General features: G+C 37.8%; 1 protein-coding gene across 1 annotated transcript in view; it reads right to left on the bottom strand.

The window, feature by feature from the left end:
* Positions 1–12233: 12233 nt before the first annotated feature.
* The window catches only part of HAS2 (hyaluronan synthase 2), a 37451-nt gene continuing 23551 nt past the window's right edge, over positions 12234–26133 (bottom strand). The window contains exons 4-5 of the mRNA XM_046642511.1: positions 17265–17366; positions 12234–15836 (exon numbers count right to left, since the gene is read on the bottom strand). Of these exons, the coding sequence (XP_046498467.1) occupies positions 14907–15836; positions 17265–17366 (1032 nt within the window). The 3' untranslated portion in view covers positions 12234–14906. The remainder of the gene's footprint in view (positions 15837–17264; positions 17367–26133) is intronic.

The following is a 26133-nucleotide window of genomic DNA, read 5'->3' as shown; positions in this document are numbered from 1 at the left end:
GAATAGCCTTCATGCAATTGATATGGGCATGGGGTGAGGTTAACAAAAACATGGCCCCTTTGTCTAAATTTAGAACAACTTGGAGAGCCATTCCATTTCTAGAACCCCTGAGGCATAGGCTGAGGCCCTAGTTTCAATTGCATCTTAGCTCAACTTTTCCCTCTGCCTATTCGTGCTTCCCTTACTATCTTCCAGGTGTTTTTCTTAAAAGCATTCCCCAATAAACCATCTATCTGCAAAAAGTCTTCATCTTAAGGTCTGTTTCCTGAGGAACTGGATGTAAGACATATTATAAATGCTCAGTACTGGTCCAGACTTTAGGAAAAATCACCACCAACAAAAGGCCTCAGTTCTGGACGATGGTGTAAAAAGCACTTTGAATCTTCTTGGGTTGCCCCCTACACTCTTTGGCCATTAAAAAGGAGCAGCAGAAGACCAAGTGAAAAAGTCCACTATAAGAAGCATTATGCAAGTAACAGTGAAAATGGTGACCACAAGAAACATCAGCAAGAGCAAAGCAATGGAAGTCATGTTAAGACGGTAGCTGCAACAGAGCAAGAGGACAGCATCAGATGTATCCCAAGGGGGATGCCCAGCGTACAGAGCATCATCATACCTCCTTATAGAAGGAACGGACTTGGGCAGACAGCAAGGACTGGGAGTGCTGTAAGAAGAAGAGTTAGTAGAAGACAGAGGAAGTTGACATTCCGGCAGTCGTGTACATGAGGGCTCACCAAGAGACTCTTGTTGTTACTGACTTGTGGGTTTCCTGGTAGAGTCTGGGACAATGCGTATAACGCTTATGAAATTGTCTGCTCATCCTCTCTCCTTGATTCTGCTCTCCATGGTCACAACCGACAAGGGTGACACTGTTTCACAAGCTACATCTACTCAGATGAGAGGGGATATTGAGCTGAGGAGATCCAATCACAATTTCTTCCTCAATGTCTTCAAAATAAATTTCCTCTTTAGTTAAATTAGCTCTATTTTGTTTCCTCTAACTTGAAACCAAAGGAGCTCCAATAATATGTTGGGTTAGGGACACAGAAGGAACATAATATTCATGGAGCAGTGCTGGGTGTCAGGCATTCAAACATGACTGAATTTACTAATTATAGTCTAAAATAACAGCAAGACAACTGACACTGAAAATAATCATATTTGTTTGGAAAATATGGTAAATGGACAGTACTAAATAATCTCAGCCCAGATCAACTCAATTTGGTTATTAAAGGGCATAAACTTTCCAGATTTGCCATTCTCATTCATTAGGATACACTTCATAACTTCAACAAGGCCCCTTATGGAAGTTATCTTATGACCCAAATGAGTGATTGTAAACACCTGCTCTTAAGACTCTTCAGACTTGACATATCTTTTTAATTCTTTGTAAAGTCAAACCTTGAGTCTCGGTCTAATAGCCATTCAAGTGTTTCTATAGATCTAAAGCACATTCAATGGAAAAAGCATTTGGCCCCTGTTACGGTGCAGTTCCTCCAGCTTGTCTTGTTATGGAAATGAAATTGTCGAAGTCACAAGTCTTTCATAAAAGAATACTTCAATATCTGATGTCTAAAGCGTATGGATTCCTTGTTAACCAACAAAGCAGAATATTGTGACTTCAGGGATTCAGTAGAGAATCTATCCAAGAAATCACTGTGATCAAGACTTGAGTAGATTTGTTCCAGCCATCGCGGCTGAGATGACAAATATGTGAGTGAAAAAACCATCTTGAAGACTCCAGACCCAAGAGACGCTGTGTGAAGCAGAAGTACCACCCGACTGAGTCCAGCCCAGAATCTAGAATTGTGAGAAATTGAAATAACCTTCATAAGCCTTGAGATTAGTGCTTTTATGACACCTTTTTACAAATGCAGAAAGTGAGACAGAGAGGTTACTTAACTTGCCAAAGTTAACACAGGTGATGAGCGAAACTACCAAGTTTCAAATCTAGGCTGTCTGCTCCAACCAGTATGCTATTTTATTTCTCTAAGATAAAGATGCCTCTGTTCGTGATACTAAAAAGATTAAGACATTTGTGAATGTTTACTACAAGCCCAGTACTGCTATAAATTTTTTAAACACTTTTAATCTTCACAATAACCCTGTGAGGGCATTCCATAGATGTTTGCTGTTTTGAGGACTCCTGGGTTTTTTTGGAAGAGGACTTCTATTACCTTTTGGAGAATTATATCCTTTATACTGTGTACAGAAATGCTGGCAATGACTATCAAAGAGCTCTGCCCAACCTTAGCTGAAGGGTAGTCATGTGACCTAAGCTGGACCAATCAGAATCTCCCTTGTGAGAATCTGAATCTTGAGTGAGAGCAGCACAAAGACAGAAACAGCTGAAGCTCCCTCCTTGTGGGAGGTGGGCGCGAGAAAGAGCAGGAATCAGGGTGAAAATTGTCCTTTAATTTTCCAGAGCTGCTATGTCTCTACCCTTTTCTTTGCCTGATTCTCAGATCTTTTCTCATAAGTAGATGCAGCACATTCCTTCTCTGCTATGATTAGCCAGCCTTGTTCTGTTGCATTTAAGAAAAGGATTATTTAAAGAAGAGGAAACTTAGTCTCATTGAGTCTATGCAACCTGATGAGGGTCACCCAGTCACCCATCTTATAAATGACAGAGCTGGGATTCTAATTCACATCTTGAGCCCCAAATCTATGCTTTTTACCACTCTCGTCCTAGAGGCATTAATCTTTTAGACTCTCTAAGCCGCAAATTGTTAGATAGACAGATATCTTTGTTGTTTGATAATCAAAGTAACAAATGGACTCCATTATTTTAATACCCTGCAAAAATGTGTTTATTGAGATATGATTTAACTTAATGCCGTCATAATTTATAAAAGAAAACAATTGTAAAGAAGTTATGAGAGAGCTGGAAAAAGCATCAGACTTGAAGAATATAAATCTGTTTTGAATTCTGCCTTCATGTATTAATGGACTTTGAAAAAACTTATTCTTCTGAGTCCCAATTCCCTCATCTATAAAGAGGAGTTATTAATACTTAATTTATAGGCTTGTTTAACATTAAATAAAATCATGTATTCAAAACTGCTTGACATTTGGTAGGCACTCAACCAATATTGACTTGTTATTGACTGAAGGGTTCTGTATTTTTTACTAAGTTATAATAAATAACAAGATCAATTATTCACTCACTTGATCAACAAATACAAAGTCTTCAGTCAATAAACATTTCCTGTTGGTAAGATATGTTTACAAAGATGAATAGGATATAGTCCTCTCCTTGTGAAGATCACAGCCTATTAGAGAGAAATGTTTAAATAATTAAATAGAGTATATTAAGGGCACTATTACTAGACATTACAAGCGCCATTTGGAAACAAAGGATGCAGTCCCTGAGTCTTATTTAGTGACTACCAGAAAGGCTTCACAGAGGGGGTTGTTATTTCCCTTGGGCCTTATTGGATGATGTGACAAGTTGAGTGACGCTTAAAGAAATTAATGAAGTATGTGGACAGGAACTAGTTAAATTAAAGTGATTATCTACTAATTTTTACTCCAAATCTAAGCCTCTATCCACTGTACCATTTATATCTGTCAACTTAGTTTAAACAGAATAAAAAAACGATTTTATCAGTGGGTTTAGAGTAAAAAAATTGGTCCATATGTTCTCATTTACAATGGCAGAAGGAAAGAGAGGATGAGGTTATCATTGCAAGGGCCCACATTTATCTGACTCCAGAAGTTCAGCTGGGTTAGATCAACTCTAAAGAAACGTTTTCAGTGTTTATACACAGAGTCTCTCCCAGTCATAGTTCTGTAGACTGCCCATTATCTGGTCTATGAAGGAAATGACTTAAGCGTGGAAAGGAGAGATAGATAATACCTATGGCATCATTGGATTTGTCCCTTGCCAGATAGTCTAATTCCAGTGGAGATGCTTTCTTAATTGGACCTTGTCCAGGCTGGGCTTCTATCCACACAGTGAGACATCAGCTCCATATGCCCAGTAATGTTCTGAACAGTTTGGAAGAACGCCATCTAATGGGGTCACAGCAACATAAGGAGCCTCAGTCATGGTCCTGGAAGGTCAATGGAAGCTTTCAGCTCTCTTTACACTCCTTAATCTCTAGCTACGTTTCTTCTGCCAAAAATCTACTTGGGGAAGACTGTTACTGGCCCCAAATCACCATCCAGGGCCTAGATTCTTGGCTATAATCGGTGGGACTTCTCCTGGGTGGGGCTCAAAATTGGGCAAGCAATGGCTGTGGTCACCAGCACGTAGAGAATTAGTGTGTTTCCCTCCCTTAAATTATCTCCCCCAGATCCTCAGACATAAAAAATGTTGCCCGCTATCAAAGAGAGTGAAAACTTTAAAACCCTGGTTTGTGTGCTTAAATACACATCCATGCAATATTGATTAAAACATTTAAAAAAAGAAGAAAGGAAGAAAGTTCTAGTTCCACAGTCTATACATAACCAAGCCATACATTTTAAAGTATTACTTGAGTCTAACTTATAGGGTAAGTTCTGGATTTGTGGGAATGAATAGCAGAGAGGGAAAAAGAAAAAAACACTTTTAAAATTTGAATAACAAACGAACCATCTTTAAAATCTTGATGCCCTCTGTACCCTGTCCTATGCTTCAATTTTGGGTAAGCAGGTACAAGATTTGCAAAACTTGAGTATTTAGCACCATTATTTTATACATACATGTATTCGATCATATTCACCAAGCACGTTCTGTGTATGTCAACCACTGTCCTAGGCTCTGAGAAGCAGAATTCATCCCTGCTTTCTGGATTTCATTTAGACTCTGGGTGCTGAGACAGACCACACTCAAGTAAAAATAAATGTAAGTATCTGATTTCTGATAATGATAAATGCTTTGAGAAAAATTGCAGATAATGTGATAGAAAGTGACTAGGAGATGAGGATGTCACTTTAGATGGTCAGGAAAGGCCTCTCTGAGGAGGCAACTTAAATGACAAGAAGAAACCAACCATGCTAAGTTCTTGGAGAAGCATGCTGTAGGCAAAATAAATAGCAACAGGTATTGATCCTGAAGTGGGAACAAGCTTGTCTTGGCGGAAGAACAGAAAAAATGCCAGTGTGTGGTATAATCGAATAAGGAACAAAGAAGTTCAATAAGAGAAGGAAACAAACAGAAGGCAGATCAGGTGGTGCCTTGTGGAGCATGGTATCCTAAGATAAGAAGACATTTGAGGGCTTCTAAGAAGGCGAGTGACATGATCTCACACTGACTGTTCCATGGAGAAATATAAAGGAACAAGAGTGGAAGAAAGACAGATGGATGTCTCTGAGAGTAGGCACAAGACGATGGGAGCCTGGCTGGGGTGGTAGCAATAAAGATGAAAAGAAGTGTCGTTTAGGACTCAGGGCTTGAGTCTGGCCTCTGCTGTGGTAAAATCCGAATATCTTCTTCTAATACTCAGAACTAATAACAGGAACACAAATCCAAGGAGTTATGTCTGAATTTTTGATGGCTTTTCCCTTGTATTATTTTTATCGATCCCAAGAGCAGCCCTATGAGGTTTGTAGTAGGGGTGCTCTTATACTTTTACAAATGAAGAAATTAGGGTGTCCACTAAAGAGGCAACCAGAACACGTGGAGCCAGGACTCAAATCCATCGGATGACACCATGTGCTTCCTCCTGGCCCAGCCACCATATTTTTGACACTCCAAAGCATTTATTTTGTCAGATGCAAAGTTCTCTCTATTGAGTTGTATTTTTCTGGGAGTCAGAACATGCTGGACAATTATAACAGTTTACCTGCTTTATTTCAGAAGTCCACCTACTGTTAGAGAAAAACGTAAGGCTGTGTAGAAGCCAACAAATGGGTAAATTAAAATGCATTTTTGAGAAGCAAAATTCCTCCGTATTTGAGTTAAATGTCCCAGCCCTTGGTCCAGTGGTTTGCTGAGTAAAGAAATTTTAGGAAGGAAGGAACGAACAAAGAAGGAACAAAATAAGAAAACAAAAGAAGAAAAGAACACTAATGAAGTCTGTTGTTTAGGAAGGAGAGAGGAAGACGAGAAAGTTTTATTAAACTCCTGTTATGTGGCAAGTATTTTTCCTAGGCACTTTTCACATGCCCTCTTCATTACACAACTCTGAGAGGTGGCGTCATTCCTGTTACTACTCAGATGAGGAAAATAAGGCTCAAAGAAATGGAATAATTTTCTCAAGTTTACACAGTTGATAGAGTAGCAGAGCCATAGTTTGAATAGAAGTCAATCTACAACCAAAGTCCAAATACAGCATGAGTCAGAGCTCCAAACCTGTTCTGGCCTTATGCACTTCCAAAGTGGGTAATAGGACAACAATTCAATTCAGGACAAGAACTTAAGAATCTCCATTTTTGATGTGTTATGATTTTTGTCTTTCTTTTTTTTTTTGAGGAAGATTGGCCCTGAGCTCACATCTGTGCCCATCTTCCTCTACATTATATGTGGGATGCCTGACACAGCATGGCTTGATAAGCGGTGAGTAGGTCCGCACCCAGGATCTGAACTTGTGCACCCAGGCCACTGTAGTGGAGTGCACAAACTTAACCACTATGTCCACTGGGCCAGCCCCACATCTTTTGTTTTCTAATTGAAGAAACACATCGTGTGTTGGCTGAAGAGGCAGGATGTGTACTTATAGAACGTACTTGTACCTACCTCTATTCTTTCCGAGAATGAACACGTGTACTGTGATTCTATCCAGATCTGCTTAAAAAAATGATGGCATTTGACAAAGAACACCGATTAGTGGTTACTAGAGGGGAAGGGGATTGGAGGGTGGGAGTAAGAGGTAAAGGGGCACATATATATAGTGACGGACAACTTAAAATGTACAACTGAAATTTCACAGTGTTATAAACTATTATGAGCTCAATAAAATAAAAAATGATGGCCTTTGATTTTGTGACTCAACAATCAACTCAATCCAAGATAGAGAATAAAACGCAACCTCTCCCTTAGTTTATAAAGCAATTGTGCTTCTTTCCAGCCAGTGCTCTCAGACATTGCCAAAGAGTTTCAAAGACTAGTTTCACCACTCAGTGTACATTTTCCCAACCCATCAGGATTAAACTCCTTGTTGTCCTGAACAGCAGAACTCAAACAAGTCACTTAAGCTTGCCGATGCTACAGGGTGGAGAGCTTTCTGACAGCCAGTGGGTAAACTGAACTCTTTTAGGAGGAGCTGTTTCTATAGCTCAGGGACTGAACCAAATGAACCTGAAGGCTCCTCCCTCCTACCCCTGTGGCCTCCACACCTGGAGCTGATTACTCAAGTAATAAAGAGGTTAAGCTCTGAGTGTTGTTTCTAGATCTGGAGTGAAAACAAATTCAAACTGTGATGTCAGGAATTATACACCAGTGTTGCCTAAACTATGTCCTACAGGATAATAATGTTAATCCAGATATCGACAAACATCCCTGTGGAAAAAATGCCATAGTCATCTAAGTGTAGCGATTTCTGTAGGTGACGGGTCTCTCTTGCAGATTCGTAAAGCTCATCAACACGTTGAAGATTTCCGAGAATTTCTGCCGTGAAGAAATCTGATGTTTCCTAAGCATGTCTGAGAATAGAACCCTTTAATTTCATGGATGATCTCTCAACACCTCAGAAGAATGATATAGCAAGCCCTTACTGTATTAACATTTCTTCCTTCCAAGGACAAAGCCTGGTATATAGTAAACACCCAATAAATGTTTTTGAAAATCAAGTAAGTGCGTGAGTGAACAAAATCATATAAAGTGAGGATATATATTTATATGAAGACTTGTTCTGTAAATAATTTTTTTCCTATAGAAACACATTTAACATCACCCAACTCACGTTTATTGAGTTCCTGCTGTTTGAGAGTCTCTATGCTAGGTGGTGGGGACCTCAGAATCTAGAACAAAATGATGGTAATACAATACCATCTGTGGAAGAGAGACAGTTAAAGGTAAGTCTACAGTCATGCGTTGCTTAATGACAGGAACACGTTCTGAGAAATGCGTCGTTAGGTGAATTCGTCATTGTGCGAACATCAGAGTGCACTTACACAAACCTAGATGGTACGACCTACTACACACCTAGACTATATAGAATAATATATGGGACCACCATCATATATTTGGTCCATCATTGACCAAAATATCATCATGTGGAGCATGACTGTAAGGTCCTATAGGATAGAGGTGGCAGGAAAGGTTTCTGGAGAAGGTGATATCTGAGTTGTCTTAAGTGACAAGTAATGATTAACCACGCCAAGAGGGGGCTCCAAAAATATACATGATGTGCATGTATAGGGACATCTTCACATGTGCTACATTTAAGCAATTATTAAGCAGACACAAATACACATATATATTTTGTTTTGAAGACAAAACTTAGTATCAGAGATGCTTGCTCCATGAGAGGACTGGTTTTGTATTTCAGGAAACCAGATAACACAGGAACATGTGTCAACAATGCTTATCTAAATTACGCCAAGGGAAATATGAACCACGAACTGAAATAGGAAATGTAGCATTTAATATCTAAGTAAGTTAAAATATAATTTTTGTGGGGATCTGTGCATCCTCATTATAGGAATTCTACTGCACTGCCACTCCAGCTTTTTCACAACTAAACACAGCCTCCTGCCCATAGATTTTCTCGTCTCTAAACTGATGAAACCTCCCCCATCTCTATCTTCTCTTCCTGTCATAAGTCATAAGTCTAGCCGGAGGTGAAGGAGTTCTTTACAAATGAAAAACTAGGAATTTGACTTTTTTTGTACAACTCAGACTCTACAGCTATTTCTCAACCTGTACTGGGAATAATATTCCCTCACCCACTTACTCAGTCCACACATTTATACTGACTGCCTACCCAGTGACAAACTACGCACTAAGATCAGAGGATGCTCTGATGATACAATCTCACACAGTTCCTTCTTCCACTAAGCTTATACTCTAATGAGGGAGACAGATACTAAAGACGGAGTCATAGAGATGGAAATACAAATAAGCACTAAGATATTCCATAAGAGAATGTAATAGAGGAATGAAGCTAGTCATGGTAGTCCCGGGAGTCATCCCTGAGGAAGCAATGATTGCACTGGCGATGATTACTTGAGTCCATCCTTCCTTCCTTGTTCTCTCATGTATTTATTTTCTTATTCATCAAACAGTATTGCACACCTGACTGTGCTAGTCGCCACGGAGGATTCAAAAATGATGAAAACATAACCTCAGCCCAAAACCTTTTCATCTACCAGGATATTATCATGTGCACTGATATTCATAACACAGTCAGAAGAAAGCTTGGGCCACATGGCAGAGGTAAAATGAAATATTAGGAGAGCAAAGCGGAGTGATAGATGCCTTTAAGTTGGTGCATTTGGGGAAGGAGAGAGTAGTAAAATTACACCTTGAATGAAGGCTATAGAAGAATTTCAACAAGTAGATAAAGGGTGCAGGGAGAGGGGAAAAGCCATTTCAGGTTGAGAGCAAAATGTGAACAAAAGTGAAGGAAAAGGGTATAGTATGTGAAAGAGGGAGCAAAAAATCTAGTTGGGGCCGGCTCCGTGGCCGAGAGGTTAGGTTCGAGCACTCCGCTGCGGCGGTCCAGGGTTCGGATCCTGGGCGCGGACATGGCACCACTGGTCAGGCCACGTTGAGGCAGCGTCCCACATCCCACAACTAGAAGGACCTGCAACTAAGATATACAACTATGTACAGGGAGGGGTTGGGGAGATAAAGCAGAAAAAAAAAAAAAAGATTGGCAACAGTTGTTAGCCCAGGTGCCAATCTTTAAAAAAAAAAAAAAAAAAATCTAGCTTACGAGGACCTTGAAAAACAGTGCTATGGAGGCCTGCAAGAGGGGATACAAATAGATAATCATCAATCTTGAACATCTCTTAGAGATTTAATGTCTTTATCTTGTTGACAGATGAAATTAACCCTTTGTATTCAGAGTTAGGCCTTAGAAGGATAATTTTGACAGAAATGTAGGAATCCATTGGACAAAACAGAAATGGGAAGAAGAGAGGTAGTTAGGAGGTATTGTTAATAGTTCAGGTAATAGATACAGAACGTCTTAACCAGGATGAGAAGTGAATTTGAATGGCAAAGGTGGAATCAAATGGTTTTGGTGACTAGCTGATTATAGAGCATATAAAAGAAGCAGAAGGTAGGGTTTGGGCAACTGGCAGGAGGTGCTGCCAGTCATTAACTGGGGGTGTGAAACGAGGCAGATTCTAAAGGAATGTGATGAAAGTTGTCAAGTGCCCGGAAGAACACCAGTTTATTATAAGCACACTGGCACCAAATCGTATCTCTAAACGTAATTGTCTATGTGGGATGTTCAAATCCAAGCCACCATAAAGAAGTTCAGTTTACAAAAATGTTAGCCCCCTATTCAAAAATACGTGCATGTACTGTGATCTATGAAACTTAGTTTAAACACCTCATTCTGCTATTTCTCCCGGTTGAAGTGCGGTCTTCTACCACCGCTCTTCAAACTTACTCTGTATTTAAAAGTCTCAACTCCTAGTTAAGTACAGCCCGCACCTTAATTAAACTTGTTAATTCTTTTTAAAGATCACACATCAAAATCACACCTCTATTGCTTTACCCATATTCTTTCTTTCCTCTGGAAATCCTTGGTTCCCATGCAAATTTGCACATCCTTAACAGTTGCACGATACCATGCTATTTTGAAGCCTACCTTTAGAGCTAATCATACATTGTATTCCTTCTTTTTATATTCCACGCTGCTCTTTACACCCCTGTTATTCCATTTTGCATCAAATGTTTGGTGATTATCATATCCCTCTTACTCTATTATAAGCTCTTTGCATATAGAGAAAATATATACTTCTCGATTTCTTGCTCATAACAGGTATTCGGTAAACTTAATTAAAACCACAGATCTGCCAACACGTATATGATACTAAAAGTAGAAAATTCAGTGGAATACAAATATTTGATTTGACGGTTATAGAAATTATACTTAGTCTGAGGGGAACAATGCAAGATATTGGGTTAGAGCAATGCTTCTGAAACTTTAATCTGAGTAAAATCTGGGGATCTTATTAAACACAGATTCCTGGGCCCAGCCTGAGATTTGATTCAGTAGGTCTAGGGTAGGGCTGCGAATTTTTATTTCGAACAAATTCCCTGGTGATGCTGATGCTGCTGGACAATGGATGGGGCATATTAAATAGAACTGGTTTAAAGGGTTAATCTGACATCAGAATGCCTGGAATTAAATTCTGTCATCACAGCTTACTAGCTTTGTGCTCTCAAAGTACCAAACCGCAGTGAGCCACAGATTCCTTACCTGTAAAATTACAACAATAACAGAACCCCATTCTGACCGGAGTGAGGTGATAGCTCACTGTGGTTTTGATTTGCATTTTCCTGATAGCTAATGATGTTAAGCACCTTTTCATATGCCTGTTGGCCATCCATATATCTTCTTTGGAGAAGATAAGAGAACTAAAATAGTTGGTCTAGAAAACATGCTTCTGACAGTACCTGACACATAGCATGTGCTTAAAAATTGGATGTGATTGTGAGTATTTAATGGTACACATAAGTCAACAGATTCCTAAAGAACAGGGGTCATTAAACCATGGCCTGCAGGCCAGACCTAGCTTATCATCTGTTTTTGGTAATGCTGCTGAGCCAAGAATAGTTTTAAAATCTTTAAATGATTGAAAAACATCAAAAGAAGAATATTTTGAAATGTGTGAAAATTACATAAAATTCAAATTTCATGTTCACTGTCTATAAATAAAGTGTCATCGGAACACAGCCACACACATTCATCGACATATTGCCTATAGATGCTTTTGTGTTACCATAGCAGAGCTGAGTAGTGACATGACAGACCATATGCCTGGCAAAGCCTAAAATAGATACTATCTGGCTCTTTACATTAAAAGGTTGCCAAACTCTAATATAGCACCAAGTGACTTTATTAGTGAATTTTGGGGACTAGAACCACTCATTTTTCTGGTGTCTAGAGTGGCAATAATGTTCAGTGTGTATAGTTTTTTTTATAATGAAACTGTACCAAAGTAATGAAGGATTCTTAGGAACCAAATAATAAAATAAAGAATTGGGAAATAAGATGAATTTGAGGGATAAGTGGTAAAACGGAGTAATTACTATCAAAGTTCCTCAAACCAGGAAATGCTATTAGATGCCCCAACCCACTTTTTTGAAAAATCAATATTTATTGTCCTTTTTCTGATTATAAAAGCAATACATGAGTACGGTATTTGGAAAATACAAAAATGTATACAGAATATAAATCGATCATATTCCCAGTATTAGAAATAATCACATTTTAAACATTTTTGTTTTTACAAAATTGGGATGTTACTATACAAAATGATTTTATATTTTTAATGTAACATTTCCCCAACATCCTCATATTCTGAGAACATTGTGTTTAGTGGCTAATGATGTTTCATTGTTTGGAAATGCCATAATTCGTTTAATTATTGCTCACATTATTGGATTTTAAGTTATTTTAAGGTTTTGTTATTATTTATAAATAATGGCATAATAAACAAATTTATGATTTTTCTAAAAATCTGTGATTTTTTCTGCTATAATAAATTACTATAAGAAAACAACTTTTTTCTAAAATTGGGCTGATTTCAAAGAAAAGTAGAAGTAACAGAAGATTAGAGACAATGTTTACGTTAATTGGAGCAATCTCTCTTACTCTCCTCTCTCTTTCCTCTCTGTTGCTCTCTCTCAGTTTTCCAGATTTCCAAATGACACCAGTGTGGAGGATTTCTACTCTATGATTAGTAATATTAAATGACTTCTATTATCTTTGATCAACCATGTTTTGTTTTTTTTATATATATACCCCATTCTTAAAACCATACTATTACAATCAGGAAAAAAAAAGTTTTTCTGTTTTGTTTAAAATTCCCCCTTCCCTTAGAAAAAAAGGCAATAATCTTATCAAAAATATTTTATTTACAAAAAAAATCAATTATACTATACATCCTATACTGGAAATACATTGAATAATTGCTAAAATAAATACAGGCAATTAATTCAATCTTTTTATAAGAATGAGAGAATTTGACATTTGAATGTTATCAAAGCTTAACTTAGAACATAAATAGTTAAAAAGGCAAACTCAAGTTTTAGTCTCATTTATTGGCATGGTGTGTTTGTTCCCCACAAGCTCTCCAATCAGTGAGAGTCTGCATTGCAGAATGTTATGTACCTTTTTGTATTCCAAAGGTAGAATGTGCAGCTTTTTCTTAGGTAGGATAGATGGAACACAGTTGTTTGCGTGAAAAAGAAGCAGACATGCAGAAAGCACGTGACTGGACGCTTCTCCACATGTCTCCGCTTCATCGCAATCCTTTTTATGTAACAATTATGTGTTCAATTGTGTTTTTAACACAGGTCTACACAGCACCAGCTACAAGACAAGATGGATCCTGTCAATAGCCAAACTGAATAATTGAGGCTCTGGAGTAGCTAATTAGCTGGTTAAGGGCGCCTGGTTCATCGATTTTTTTATGTGCCAATTCTTGATACACTTATTAAACCTTGATATCATTTCTACTATGTAAACATATTTATGTAGGCCAAGAACAGGAGAGATGAAGAAATTATCTGTATAATTTGGAAAAAGTCCTCCCCAGAAAGTAAAAGTTAATTTTGAATCTACGTGCTTTATATTTATTATAATTTATCCAACTCAACCACGTCAACCTCATACTAACATGGAAAGTGAACTAGCAAGCTGAAAAGAAAAAGACAGATAAAACTTGTTCAATATATTGACAGGATCCGGTGAATTCAGGCCACACAACAAAATGATGAACCGCACTGAATTTCTCCAAATCATATACACAATTTTTTCCACTTTCCATTTTACTTAGCCTGGGAAAACACTGCTAGAATCTCCAAAGATTATTCATCTTTGGTACTTATGTTTTGTCCAGTGCTGGATGCCTAGTGTTTTAACTCAAGGACTAATCTTATGAAAAAAATTGCACTTTTCTATCCCTTTGGCCTTGATTTTCAATGATTTTCATTTTTTGTACACATAAGTATGTATTTCTATTCCCAAAGTGTGACAGGTACATTGGCCTTTTCTGAAAGAAATGAAAAGAAATCAAAATATTGAAAGTTTGAATACTTTTTCACAGAAATAATCTATTCAATTTTAAAAGGAAGAGAGAGAGAGAGAGAGAAACATTTTTATTTTTTCTATCATGAGCAACATCAGTCAACCAAGCTTCACATTTTGGGTAGGTTTTCTTTTTTTAAGTATGAATTTTTTCAGAACCTATTATTATTTTTTAAAAAAGAGGAAGAACAGGTGTATTTTGGCAGAGAAGTAAAATATAGAATATGCAAAATTTGTTTTAAAAATTGGCATACAAAATTTTAAAACACAGTACAATTATATAAAAATACAGCACAGCCAATGGCCTTTAAAATTTCCTTTGGCATTTCATTTGGTAAAGTTAAACAGAAAATCCTTTCTAAAAAAAATTAGCTATCAACACAGTCCATAAGTTAGGTTGTATACATTGAAAGAACTTTTCCTTGAGTTTCCAAAATCCTTTTCTTCCATGATAACCCACATAAAGCACGGCTAGTGAGGTATATAGAGAAAACAGGTGATGTACAGTAAGGAAAAAGTGCATAAACAAAAATTTCTTCCCATTTTCATAGAAATAACAGGTTCAATCTGAGTTTCTTCTTGTTGATGCATGATTTTACTTTGGCAGAATCAAAATAAACCCATAGAAATGTCTTTGTTCAAGTCCCAGCAGCAGTGATATGTCTCCGTTGGTGGCATTGTCTGATGCCCCACGCTGTACAGTCCCTAGAGGAACTAAGGTTTTGTGTGTGTCTGTGTGTGTGACTGCAAACGTCAAACAATGTAAGGTCATACATCAAGCACCATGTCATACTGTTGTCCCTTCTTCCGCCTGCCACATTTGTTGATGAGAACCACGTACAGCGTCAAAAGCATGACCCAATAGCATGCATAGAGCAACGTTCCAACGATTAGAACTGTCTGTTTGGATTCTGAGAATGGCTTTTTAGATTCCATATAAATGGTGAAAATGACTCCACCCAGGAGGATTGTAAACCACACTGATACTGGAATGAGTCCTATGAAATTAACAACAATGGTTTTCCTTCCAGATGTGCCCCACCCAGCTTTGTTTATCGTGGCAATTGCAAACATTTTGGCGGGCAGTAAACTTGACATGTATAACACTGAGTAGAGGGACATGAAGACCATGACGATGTTTCCTCTAAGGCAGCTGGCAAAGGAAGACTTTATGAGACCTACTAACTGGACTGTTAACAAGAAGAGGAGGATATTCCAAATTTTACCCCGGTAGAAGAGCTGGATTACTGTGGCAATGAGAAAGAAAGGGAAGAATCCAGTGATAACCGCTTCGTAGGTCATCCACAAGTGATGTTTATGAAACCACATCGCATTGTACAGCCACTCTCGGAAGTAGGACTTGCTCCAACGGGTCTGCTGGTTTAACCATCTGAGATATTCTATAGGTGTTTCAGTAAGGCACTTGGATCGAGCTGTGTATTTTGTTGCATAACCCAGACTCAGCACTCGGTTCGTTAGATGCCGGTCATCGCCAAAACTGCATTGGCTGCCCATAAATTCCTGATTGTACCAGTCTTCTACGAATTCATGCAGCAAGGAGTTTCTGTACATTCCCAGGGGTCCACTAATGCACTGGACGCACCCAAAATAAGACTGACAGGCTCTTTCTATGTTAAAAGCCATCCAGTATCTCACACTGCTGAGGAAGGAGATCCAGGAATCATACTTGTTTAAAATCTGCAAGAAGGAAAAACTAAGTAAATAAAAGGTAAACCATAGCTAAAAATACCAGCAAACTCTACATCATCATAAAGTTACTATGAAGAGTGTAGTTTGTTATTTTGTCCTCCTGTTTTGGCTTCCTTCCTCTTTTTGACGCGGTTAGATTTTATTTTCTCTGATTCTGTACTACTAGATTAATTTGATAAGTTGTGTGCACATGTTGCGAATGATGACAAATATTTCTTTTACTTCATTATCTGCTATCCTCTTTTCGCTACGTTTTTTGTTCTGGTTGAGATGTGATACATAGAGATTTTTTTAGGCTGTAGTTCTCAGCCCCTAAATTCTTCTCCCACTCTTTCCTGCCACCTAAGATTTGAAGGTTTTGAAGTCCTATTCTCTCCTCTTCTGGTTAATTTACAACTCATCCAATTCTGTTAATTTTCCTGCTCCTACCTCCCCTCCTTTATACAATGCCAGTGATAAAAAGGGTTTGCTCTGGCCTCCCCCGAAAACTTGAATCCCAAAATAATAATCTGTATAAAGGCTATGGAAATGTATCAGCTTTTTCTTGGCAACATTTCTAAACTCTCTCCTCTGTCTCAATTTTGTTCAATTTTCATCTGGATTTTGCATGCTTCCTTTTTATCACCACATTATTTCTTTGTCCATTCTAGTGCATTTTCTTTGCCTTCTGTCACCATGAATGCACAAAATGCATTACACAGCAACATAATGCCTAAATTTTAAAGTTGAATTTCTATGTGCTTCTCATCTTTTGCTAAAATCTAATCATACATTTGCAAAGACCTCATTTTAATCTTCATATACTTCCACATATTTATTTTCCCATCCCACAAATTTCAAATTGCCTTCATTAATATTGTTTCACTAACTGTTTCTTCATTTATAATAAATAATGGGAAATAAGGAGTAATTAGTGGGAAATAGTTGGAAAACCCACCTATTAATGAATCTTTCGTTTTCTTTTCTCACTAGTACAAATTTGAGTCACTGTTTCTCTTTTCTTCTTTTGATTTCCAATTTGGATTTTTGATCAACCATATATTGGTCTTAAATGATCAATATGATCAATAAATTGATTGATTTTAAATATATGAGTATAAGATATAGAATCCATCCCCTGCCATAATTCCATTTTTTTAACCTCGCAACTAAATGGATTCCAACATCATATTTTTTACCAGAACATTAAGTTATGGCTCAAGAAGATATGGTGGAAATCATTATACATTCACATTATATTGTACATAACTTATCAGCCACAACAGACATGGGTTATACCCCAGGATTAAGCAAAGAGATACTAAATTCTTTCAATTTAGGGGAAAAGGCAGTAAAGTGGGTAAATATATGTTCAATGAATCAATGAGTAAGAGTGCTACTAAAAGTGACTCATGCAAAAAGTGAAGCCATATGCACCTGGACATCTCCTCCGACACCTCCAACCATGGGGTCTTCTTCTAAAACTTTTACCATCTCCACAGATGAGGCAGGGTCAAGCATGGTATCTGAATCACAAACCTGCAAAGAAGAAAGCAGAAATGAGTCAAAGAAGAGGAAAAACTATGAGTGGGTTCCATACAGTTAAAATTGGGCATATACATTATGCCTTCAGCCTTATTGTCACGGCCTCAATAAGCAAGTATCACAGGGATGACCAAGTTGTTATATCACAGCCAATACAAAGAGCTTGTTTTTCAGCAAGCTCAATATTTAAGTTAATGGCACCATTGAATAGAAGAGCTAAAGTGATGTACTAGGTATGTCTTAAAGGGTGATCAGCTTGTCCTAGTTTGCCATGGAATGTCCCAATTTTGGCAATGAAAGTCTTACATCTCAGGGAACATCCTAGTTTCCAGGACTTGGAAAACATCCTGGGTTGGTCACTCTAGATATTTATTTTTATTTTTTCCAGTCACCTTAAATAAAGCTTTTAGGCAATTTGTCCCTCGGATCTGAATGATGTTTGGAAAATTCTATGACAGTATTGAAAGGGAAACATGTTTAATAGTGATTTTTCCCCCTATTTCAATAGGGTGAATAAAACACAGGAAAGCAGTTCTCCTACAGCTGGTTGTATAGTTCTGAGGCAAGCTGTCCATATGACCTGGGCTCGGCAGGTGACATCGCAGCAGTAAGGGAATTAGCATGACCTTCAGACCGCTTTTTTATCCTAGAGTATTAAGTATCCATCTAGCCCCTTGTATATAAAAGCAGATTTAATTATCTTAAGCCATTCTAGAAATGCTAATCACTGTTCTTAAAAATCTTTATGTGGGTCAAAAAAAGCAATTCTGAAACCAAATCAACTACAACTGCAAGAAAATTATTAGTCAATACTGTGAACTCCTGACAGACATTTCTATTGAAGGCCCAAGGGGGCAGGGTTATAAACAGTACTTTTCTTTCCAGCTTGATTTCTGAACCATTTGGAAAATGAAACAGAAGAATAAGGTGGATGAGAGACTAAACTATCACCTGTGTAGGCATAAAGCTGACGCAGAGAATGGGGCTTATATCTGTGGAGTGTCGGGCTTCATAATTATGTTCCCTAGTATCTAAGTGGGGCCAGCCTCCTCCTGCAGACACAGTGCACCCCCTTCAAAAGGGATGGCAGATGTCTGCTCCTTGAGGTAGCCCACTCCCAGAAGAAAAGGGGAAGGGGAAGCTGGGCTACTCCTTCCACACTCACCAATCAGATTAAGTCATTTCTCTTAGGGAGGAAGGAGCAAGACAGCTGGGAAAAATTACTTCTCCTTAGCGCAAGGTTACTACTACTTACTTACTACTACTAAGGTGGGTTATACCTGTGGATGGAGCTTCTTCCACAGGATCAAAGAAAATCAGAAGTAGGAACAGTGCTGCCACCTCTCCCTGAGTAATACTAATAAGACATAGTGTTCCCTTCTGGGGAATGCAGCAAGGCCACAGCAGATGTAAACCGAACAGAGCTGACCTGTAATGAACCAGTTTCACATCCCCATCCAAACAATAAATGACATGATTAGAAGAGACTGGGGCATTATCTACAATTCCCATTATTTTCCCATTAAGTCTGGCTATATAGGATGGATTTAGTCAGGATTTAGCCTACTTATTTACATCAAAAGTAATTATCTTTACAGTTCGCCAAACTACTTTATAAAAATTGTAGGCATTTGATATACCACTTTTGAATGGGGGAAAAAAAAACCTAAAAAAATAATTTGTAGAGTTGAAGGGGAGCTTATACATATGTAGCATGAGTCCCTCATAGGATTAGCTAAGGAATTCCAACATTCTAAAAAATGCGTCTCTCTCAATTTTACTAATAGCTTTTTCTTTTCTGAAAAGATTATATATTAATATAGAATGTTGGTGAAAACAGCAACTTAAATGCATTATTCGAACTTACGACTTAGAGTATATGGGGTATCCAGTTATAAAACACGAACTTATCACTTCTCTGTATTTAACTAATTATAGCAATTTTGGGGTTAACTTCTGAATTTTTAATCTCATTTTACTTATTTGGAAGCATCCATTTTCTAAATAAGAACCCATTTACTGTTTGTTTGTTGTTTGGCATTCTATTTTGGTCCAGCATAGTCTCATTTATTTTAGAGAAAAAAAAAAAATCTCAGGCTGAAGCTAGGCATTAGTTTTTCTTTGTAGAAAGTAGGATTTTATGAACACTTGGCTTTGTAGCTGTGTCCTAAACCTCAGAAGCCTAAATAAATTACTCCAAAAGCGATGTTTTGCTTTTCCCATGCCTTGTCTATCACTGGTTTGTATATGGCTATCGGCCAACCAGGAGGGTAAAGAAAGGTGAAGGCAGAAGGTCAACCCACCTTTAGCATGAAGCATCCTGAAAGTCTATGGCCACACCCACCTCTGTTGACTCAAGCCCGGAAAGGTAAACCAGAAGGCTAAAATAAGACTAAAAACAACAGGAAGGGGGCAATCCAGAATTAATGTTCAAGTAACTCCGCCTGCTTGTGAGCATAAACAAGCCAAGGGAACTGCCCCTTTGAAATGAATAAACTTGAACCAAACGTCTGAGGTTCTGCATATTTAAATCGGTCCTGCCCCTCCCAGTTTCCAACAGCAAAGTGCCAGAAGTTCTCTGAGAGAGATTGTTCACATGATGAGTGTAACTGTGTCAGAAGGGAAAGCTCGCAGAAATCTCTTGGGAAGGTGTTTGCTATATGGGAGTAAAGAGCTTTCCAGAAGTTCAATTTCTGGATATTGTTTGCTGATAGAATGCCAACTAGAAAGCCACCACCTAAGACAGTCTGTAAAAGCATGTATGTTCATGGACCTAATAGCATTTATTTATTAGAGTGTAACTTTAGGCCCTCTTAAAATCAGTATAGTAGGAACGGGATTTCTAGTCGTTTCGTCACCAATTAATAACAAGTATGTAGTTTCATGAATGTTGGCTATTTAGCTCTAGGCTAGAAGCTGTGGGGGACATACACCAGTTCACAGAGAGCTTAACCTCACATGGGGAAAAGCTACAGGACGTGAATTGCACACAGGAAAAATTAGAGGACAAATCAAAACCTCCTTCTGTCCACACGGAATGTATCACTGTAATTTGTTTAAACCACATGATCACTGGGCATAAGATTTCTCACTAGGAGATATGGAAATGAAGTAAAGTCACCAAATTCTGACTAAAATGAGTGGAAAATGTCAAGACAAAAAGACATAATTGGGAGGAACCAGCCACCTCAGGCTTAACCACAGAATCATCAACTAAGGTGCATAAGACCATTGCTCTCGTCCTTCACTATCCTAGCCAAGAGTTAACGCCCTCCCCCGCCTCCCCCTCTAAAACAGGGGTTGGCAAACTAAGGTCCACAGACCGAGTCTGTGGTGGCAGGCAAGTCTGGCATGCCACCTGTTTTGATATGGCCTGTGGGCTAAAAACGGTTTTCAGCTTTTTAAATAGTTGAAAAAAAATCAGAAAAGAATATTGTGTGACACATAGAAACTGTATAAAATTCAAATTTCAGCGTCCACAAATAAAGTTTTATTGGAACCCAGGCATGCTCATTCATTTTCATATTTTCTACGGTTGCTTTCACACTAAAAAGCCAAAGTTGGGTAGTTGCGACAGAGACCATATGGCCTGCAAAACCTAATATTTAGTAAATATAGTATCAGGCCTTTTACAAGCAAAGTTTGCCAACCCTGGGACTAAAGTAATTGGTTGCAGGGGGAGGGTTCTCTTTCACAAAATTAAAAAAAATTAAAAAGTTGAGATTAAATACATTCTAAGCCCCAATTTTAATTCTAGTAGATTTTTTAAAGGTTCCCTCTATCTCCATGTGTTTTAAATAACAGTAACTGCATAAAAAGCGTAAAATGTAATAAGCTAGATATTTTTTCTTTAGCCAATACTTACCTATTATAAGAACAAATGCCCTCAGAATCAAGGAGCCTCAATTAAGTTTTGAGTCCAGTATCCTACTATTTCTATGACCTTGAACAAGCCATTTACCATCATCATGGTACTGGAGTGAGACACTGCATATAAAAGCACTTTGTAAATTACAAAGGACTGTGGAGAAGTACTTCCTTAGTATTAGGTAACAATCTTTAAATTTTTATGCTCCCTAAGTAAAGCCATAGCTAAAGGATGATGATGATCACTCTCACAAATAGATGGCTTAGTAGAGAGAATCTCTAAAAGGAACACAGGAATTGATGACATATGGAGAATCTCTTATCACAGCAAACAAATTCAAACGTATCTGGAACTATCTGTGATAGGTACAGACTATTGGTCTATAGTCTATTACATAAGTTATTAGACTGTAAGTCCATTACAGTGTATCTCACTGATCTTAATCTGCCTCACTGTAATTTACATAAAAATCTCTTCTGAAAATATTGTTACTTACTCTACCAAATGCCTTTCAAATTCTAAGACCCAAGTCTAAAACACCAGGTCTCCGTGTCTCACACGTTTTTTTAACGTGTTTTCTTTCAGACTAACTAGCGGATTCCGCCCCTTCTCCTCCTGCCCCATACCACTTCAAAGGGCACTGAGAGCTACACAGCAAGAGGAAATTACTCCGGCCACCTTCAATAAGGAAACAGATTGGAAATAAATCAAGACCCCTTCTGTTGCTACTGCCTTCACCCTTTTCCTGATTGGAAGGCTGTCCTTTCTTAACCTTGACCCTTCATCTTAACCTTGACCCAGTGAGACTATTTTTTTCTGCAGTCTGTGGAATTTCCTCTTGGTCACGGCCCTACAAACCAGCTTCCCTGCCACAACTTAACCATGAACTAAATGGAAAGTCCCATTCCCTCTCATTTCCCCCCTGGGACATTTCTCTAGTGCAAAGGGGTAGGCCAGAACAAAAAAAATTCACAGTTAGTTATTTCCTAGGAAACATGAGATGGTGCCAGTCTCCCTGAACTCCTGACAGTACAATACCAGAGTAAACACACTACCGAAAGGAAAAGAAAGCACTATGCAAATGTTGGAGTCAAACAGATCTGAGTCCCAATCGACCCTTTACCAGCTATATAAACTTGGACCTGCTTCTTGACCTTAGGCTCCTTATCTCACCTTCCTAAACTTCCACCCTTAGGTGAGAAATATGGATACTCATATCCACTTCATAAATTTGTTGTAATGTTACGTTAATTAGATAATATATGTAAGCCACTTAATAATGGTAAATGCTCATAGTAAATGCTCAATAAAAGGAAGACATATATACTAAGAAGTGATAAACCAAAATCAGAGGCACGAACTGAGGACTCTAGTCCCATGAGAAGGGGTCTTTATTATTATTACTATGAACAAGCTATGACTCACTCAGAGAGGAGGAAAACCAATGCCTCGTCCAATATCCAAGAAACTTAAATTAAACAAAGTGAATTCTTGATCAGGCAATATAAAAGTCCTTAGATTGGATTGTTTACTAGGGCAAAGAAATAGAAAAATTAGACAGCAGTTTGCAGTTGATTGCGATTCATTTATAGCCTGAAGTGTACCCTGGAGTATGATGTGTGAAAGATGATCATGCAGCAAAGGATGGACCCTGGACCCACTGAAACTTACAAAGGTGTTGCATGTTGACTTGGTGGTATCTCTTCATTGACCTGCTGAATGTGATGCTACTTAAAATAGCAATATAATGAGAAAAGTTTGGGAAGCACATAAATGTATATGACAGAATTTTATTTCTTTAACCTAGACCTGGAGAACTAAATTGTCTGGTGAAAAAGAGTACATATCACTGACAATTTGTGTGGGACTGTATACATGCCGCAGATGGGGAAAAACCAAAGAATTAGGACAGAAAATAAGCTTCACAAAAATGGAGTATTGCACACAATTCAAAATGTCTCATATAACCAAAAAAGGCAATCAAAATCTTATCATGTACGGTCATTAATTATAGTAAGACAAACTTCTAGGACTTTATTAACATTGCATGATACTTTCATTTAAAAAAAAATTCTTGATTTTCTAGTTACTTGGATTCTGGATAAACGGAATTTACAAGTAAGCATATAGCTAAGTTTACCAACCTCAGATTAAGTGGTAAATACAAAATGGCAAATGATGGGAGTGGCAAATACAAAACCATAAAATCCAAGAATTTTAGAGCTATAAAGACCCTTTGAAATTAATCAGTAAAACCATTCCAGGGGGGGAAAAATACCCTCAAAGAAAAAAAGGTAATCTTTTTTTGGGAGAGGGATGGGCAACGGCGAGATGATCCTCTCTTATAGTAATTTGGTTTATGGCATGAGATCTCAAATCTAGCCAATGGAAAGCCTCTACATTACAGGCAGCTAAGCAATTTGGCCTTTTTTTGTTGCTCTTTTCAAAAGGAATTAGGAAGATCTATGCCTTCCTGGGTAGAATGAACTACCCAAATTGTTATAAAATAATTCTTGACGTTGGTCAACTTAGAATCTCTTCAAAACATTAAGATTAAAAGAGGAGTCATTTTCTAGCTATCCCATTACTGCGTATTTATCCAAAGAACTTGAAATCAACAATTTAAAGAGACACATGCACCCCTATGTTCCTTGTAGCATTATTCACAACAGCCAAGATGTGGAAGCAACCCAAGTGCCCAGTGACTGGATAAAGATGTGGTTTATATATATATATATATACACACACACATAACAGAATATGACTCAGTCATAAAAAAAGACAAAATCATCCCATTCACAACAACATGGATAGACCTTGAGGGTATTATGTTAAGTGAAATAAGTCAGACAGAGAAAGACAAACAGTGTATGATTTCACTCATATGTGGAAGATAAACTAACACATGGACAAAGAGAACAGATTAGTGGTTATTAGAGGGAAAGGACGTGGGGGGTGCACATAAGGGGTAAAGGGGCTCATATGTATGCTGACTGACAAATAATAATGTACAACTGAAATTTCACAATGTTATAAACTATCATGACTTCAAAGAAATAAAATAAAATAAAATGAGTCATTTGGTTATTCTCTTTTCCTTTTTAGGAAGGCTTACACTCGAATGAAAGTTATAAAAGGTACAAAGCAAAAGTGACAAGCCAGCTGCAGAAGTGGAAAACCAAAGGTTGTCACCTCTAAGGCCATGAAACATGTTTATTCCAAATGGTTGGAATCCTCATTCTAAAGAGGGAATCAGGAAATCCTATGATGATGGCACTTAAATCAGGGTTTAAGTGATCCAAGAACCCAACTTTAGGGGGAAAGGTAGATTAAAAATGAAAGTGAGAAATATGATAGTAACTAATTAATAAAAATAAAATTCTGATACCCCTCTTTCTTTTCTTTTTTTTTTTTTTTTTGATTACACTCTTCCACAGCCTAGGTTTGTTGCTAGAAAGAAAATGTCAGAGAAATTAAAACAGTACTGAGTTAGGGTTCTGAGCGGGGAGTAATCTCAGAGATCATCTGTTCTACCAGTTGAGACCCACTGCAAGGGAACAACAGAGTTGAATCTAGAATTCAGATTTCCCCATTCCTATTTCAATGTGCTCTTTATCTTATCCTCTAAAATGAAGGATACAAAGAGACATATAACTTCCTCAACATGGGCCCTCAGAATATCTCAGTAGCTGAGGCTTCCTACACAGAACAGGAACCAATCAAATGTCATATACAGTCAATTCTCATTATTCATGGTAGGCCTGTTCTACAAAGTTTCTGTGAACACTGAATTATCAAATATCAAAAAATTGCTTCTAGCAGAAATACATGGTTATGTTCCTCTGAGCCTCTGGTCACAACATTTTTATCTCCTGATCAATACCTAACCCTAGTTTATTTGTATTTCTGTTTAAATATGCCTTATTTTATAGATATATTTTGAGTCATTAACTGAATTCACAGCCAACAGCACTATAAAGCCTGCCTGAACAAGTTCATCTAACAAACATGTTTTCTCCATGAGACAATTATGGCCTTCTGATGCTTAGAAACATTAGAGAGCACTTCAGCACTATCCTTGGGGGCCATTTAAACAGCTACACCACCAACAAAAAGCATAATAATGTGAAAAACATAGTAAATAGCCTATGAAGAAGTTACTGTTTGGAGCATAAAAGCTGAAACAAGAAGGCAAAGCATGGTCTTGTTCAACCTCAGCTGGGAACATGCACATGGGGCAAATTTTTTGCCACTTTACACATCCATACATGATCAAAAAGCACTATGAGTATTAAATTGGGGGTTACAAATTCGTTTTAGTGAGTGGGGTAATTTACAAATACAGAATCCGTGAATTATGAGGGTCAACTCCACTATTATGAGTGATTTAGTCTTACTTTTCTCCTACTCAAAGAATCTTGAATACCTTGGATGCTGTCCGATTAAATTAATATAAAATTGCCTCCTACAATCTTCCCTTTTAGAAAACGTTCATACTTATTTTATATTTTCTACCTGGGAAATCCCTAACGCACACATCAGGGGATATTGTTTTTTTCCTTTGTCACATAGACTGGGGGCCACTTATGTTGTAATGTCCGTGTTTGGTAACAGGAGATATGAATAAAGCAATTATAAAATCTAGATATCAAAGGATACTTTAAAAGTCTTCAGATATTGAGAAAAAAGATACAAGGCACCAGCCCAGTGGCATAGTGGTTAAGTTCGTGCACTCTGCTTCCATGGCTCAGGTTTCACAAGTTTGGATCCTGGCAACCCGGGTGCAGACCCACACACTTCTCATCAAGCCATGCTATGGGGGCATCTCACATAAAAAACGGAGGAAGATTGGCATGGATGTTACCTCAGCAACAATCTTCTTCAAGCAAAAAG

This window comes from Equus quagga, chromosome 16 (genome assembly GCF_021613505.1).
Source record: "Equus quagga isolate Etosha38 chromosome 16, UCLA_HA_Equagga_1.0, whole genome shotgun sequence".
Taxonomy (NCBI): domain Eukaryota; kingdom Metazoa; phylum Chordata; class Mammalia; order Perissodactyla; family Equidae; genus Equus; species Equus quagga.
Note: the sequence above shows the minus strand (reverse complement) of the source record. Positions and strands in the feature narration are given on the sequence as shown.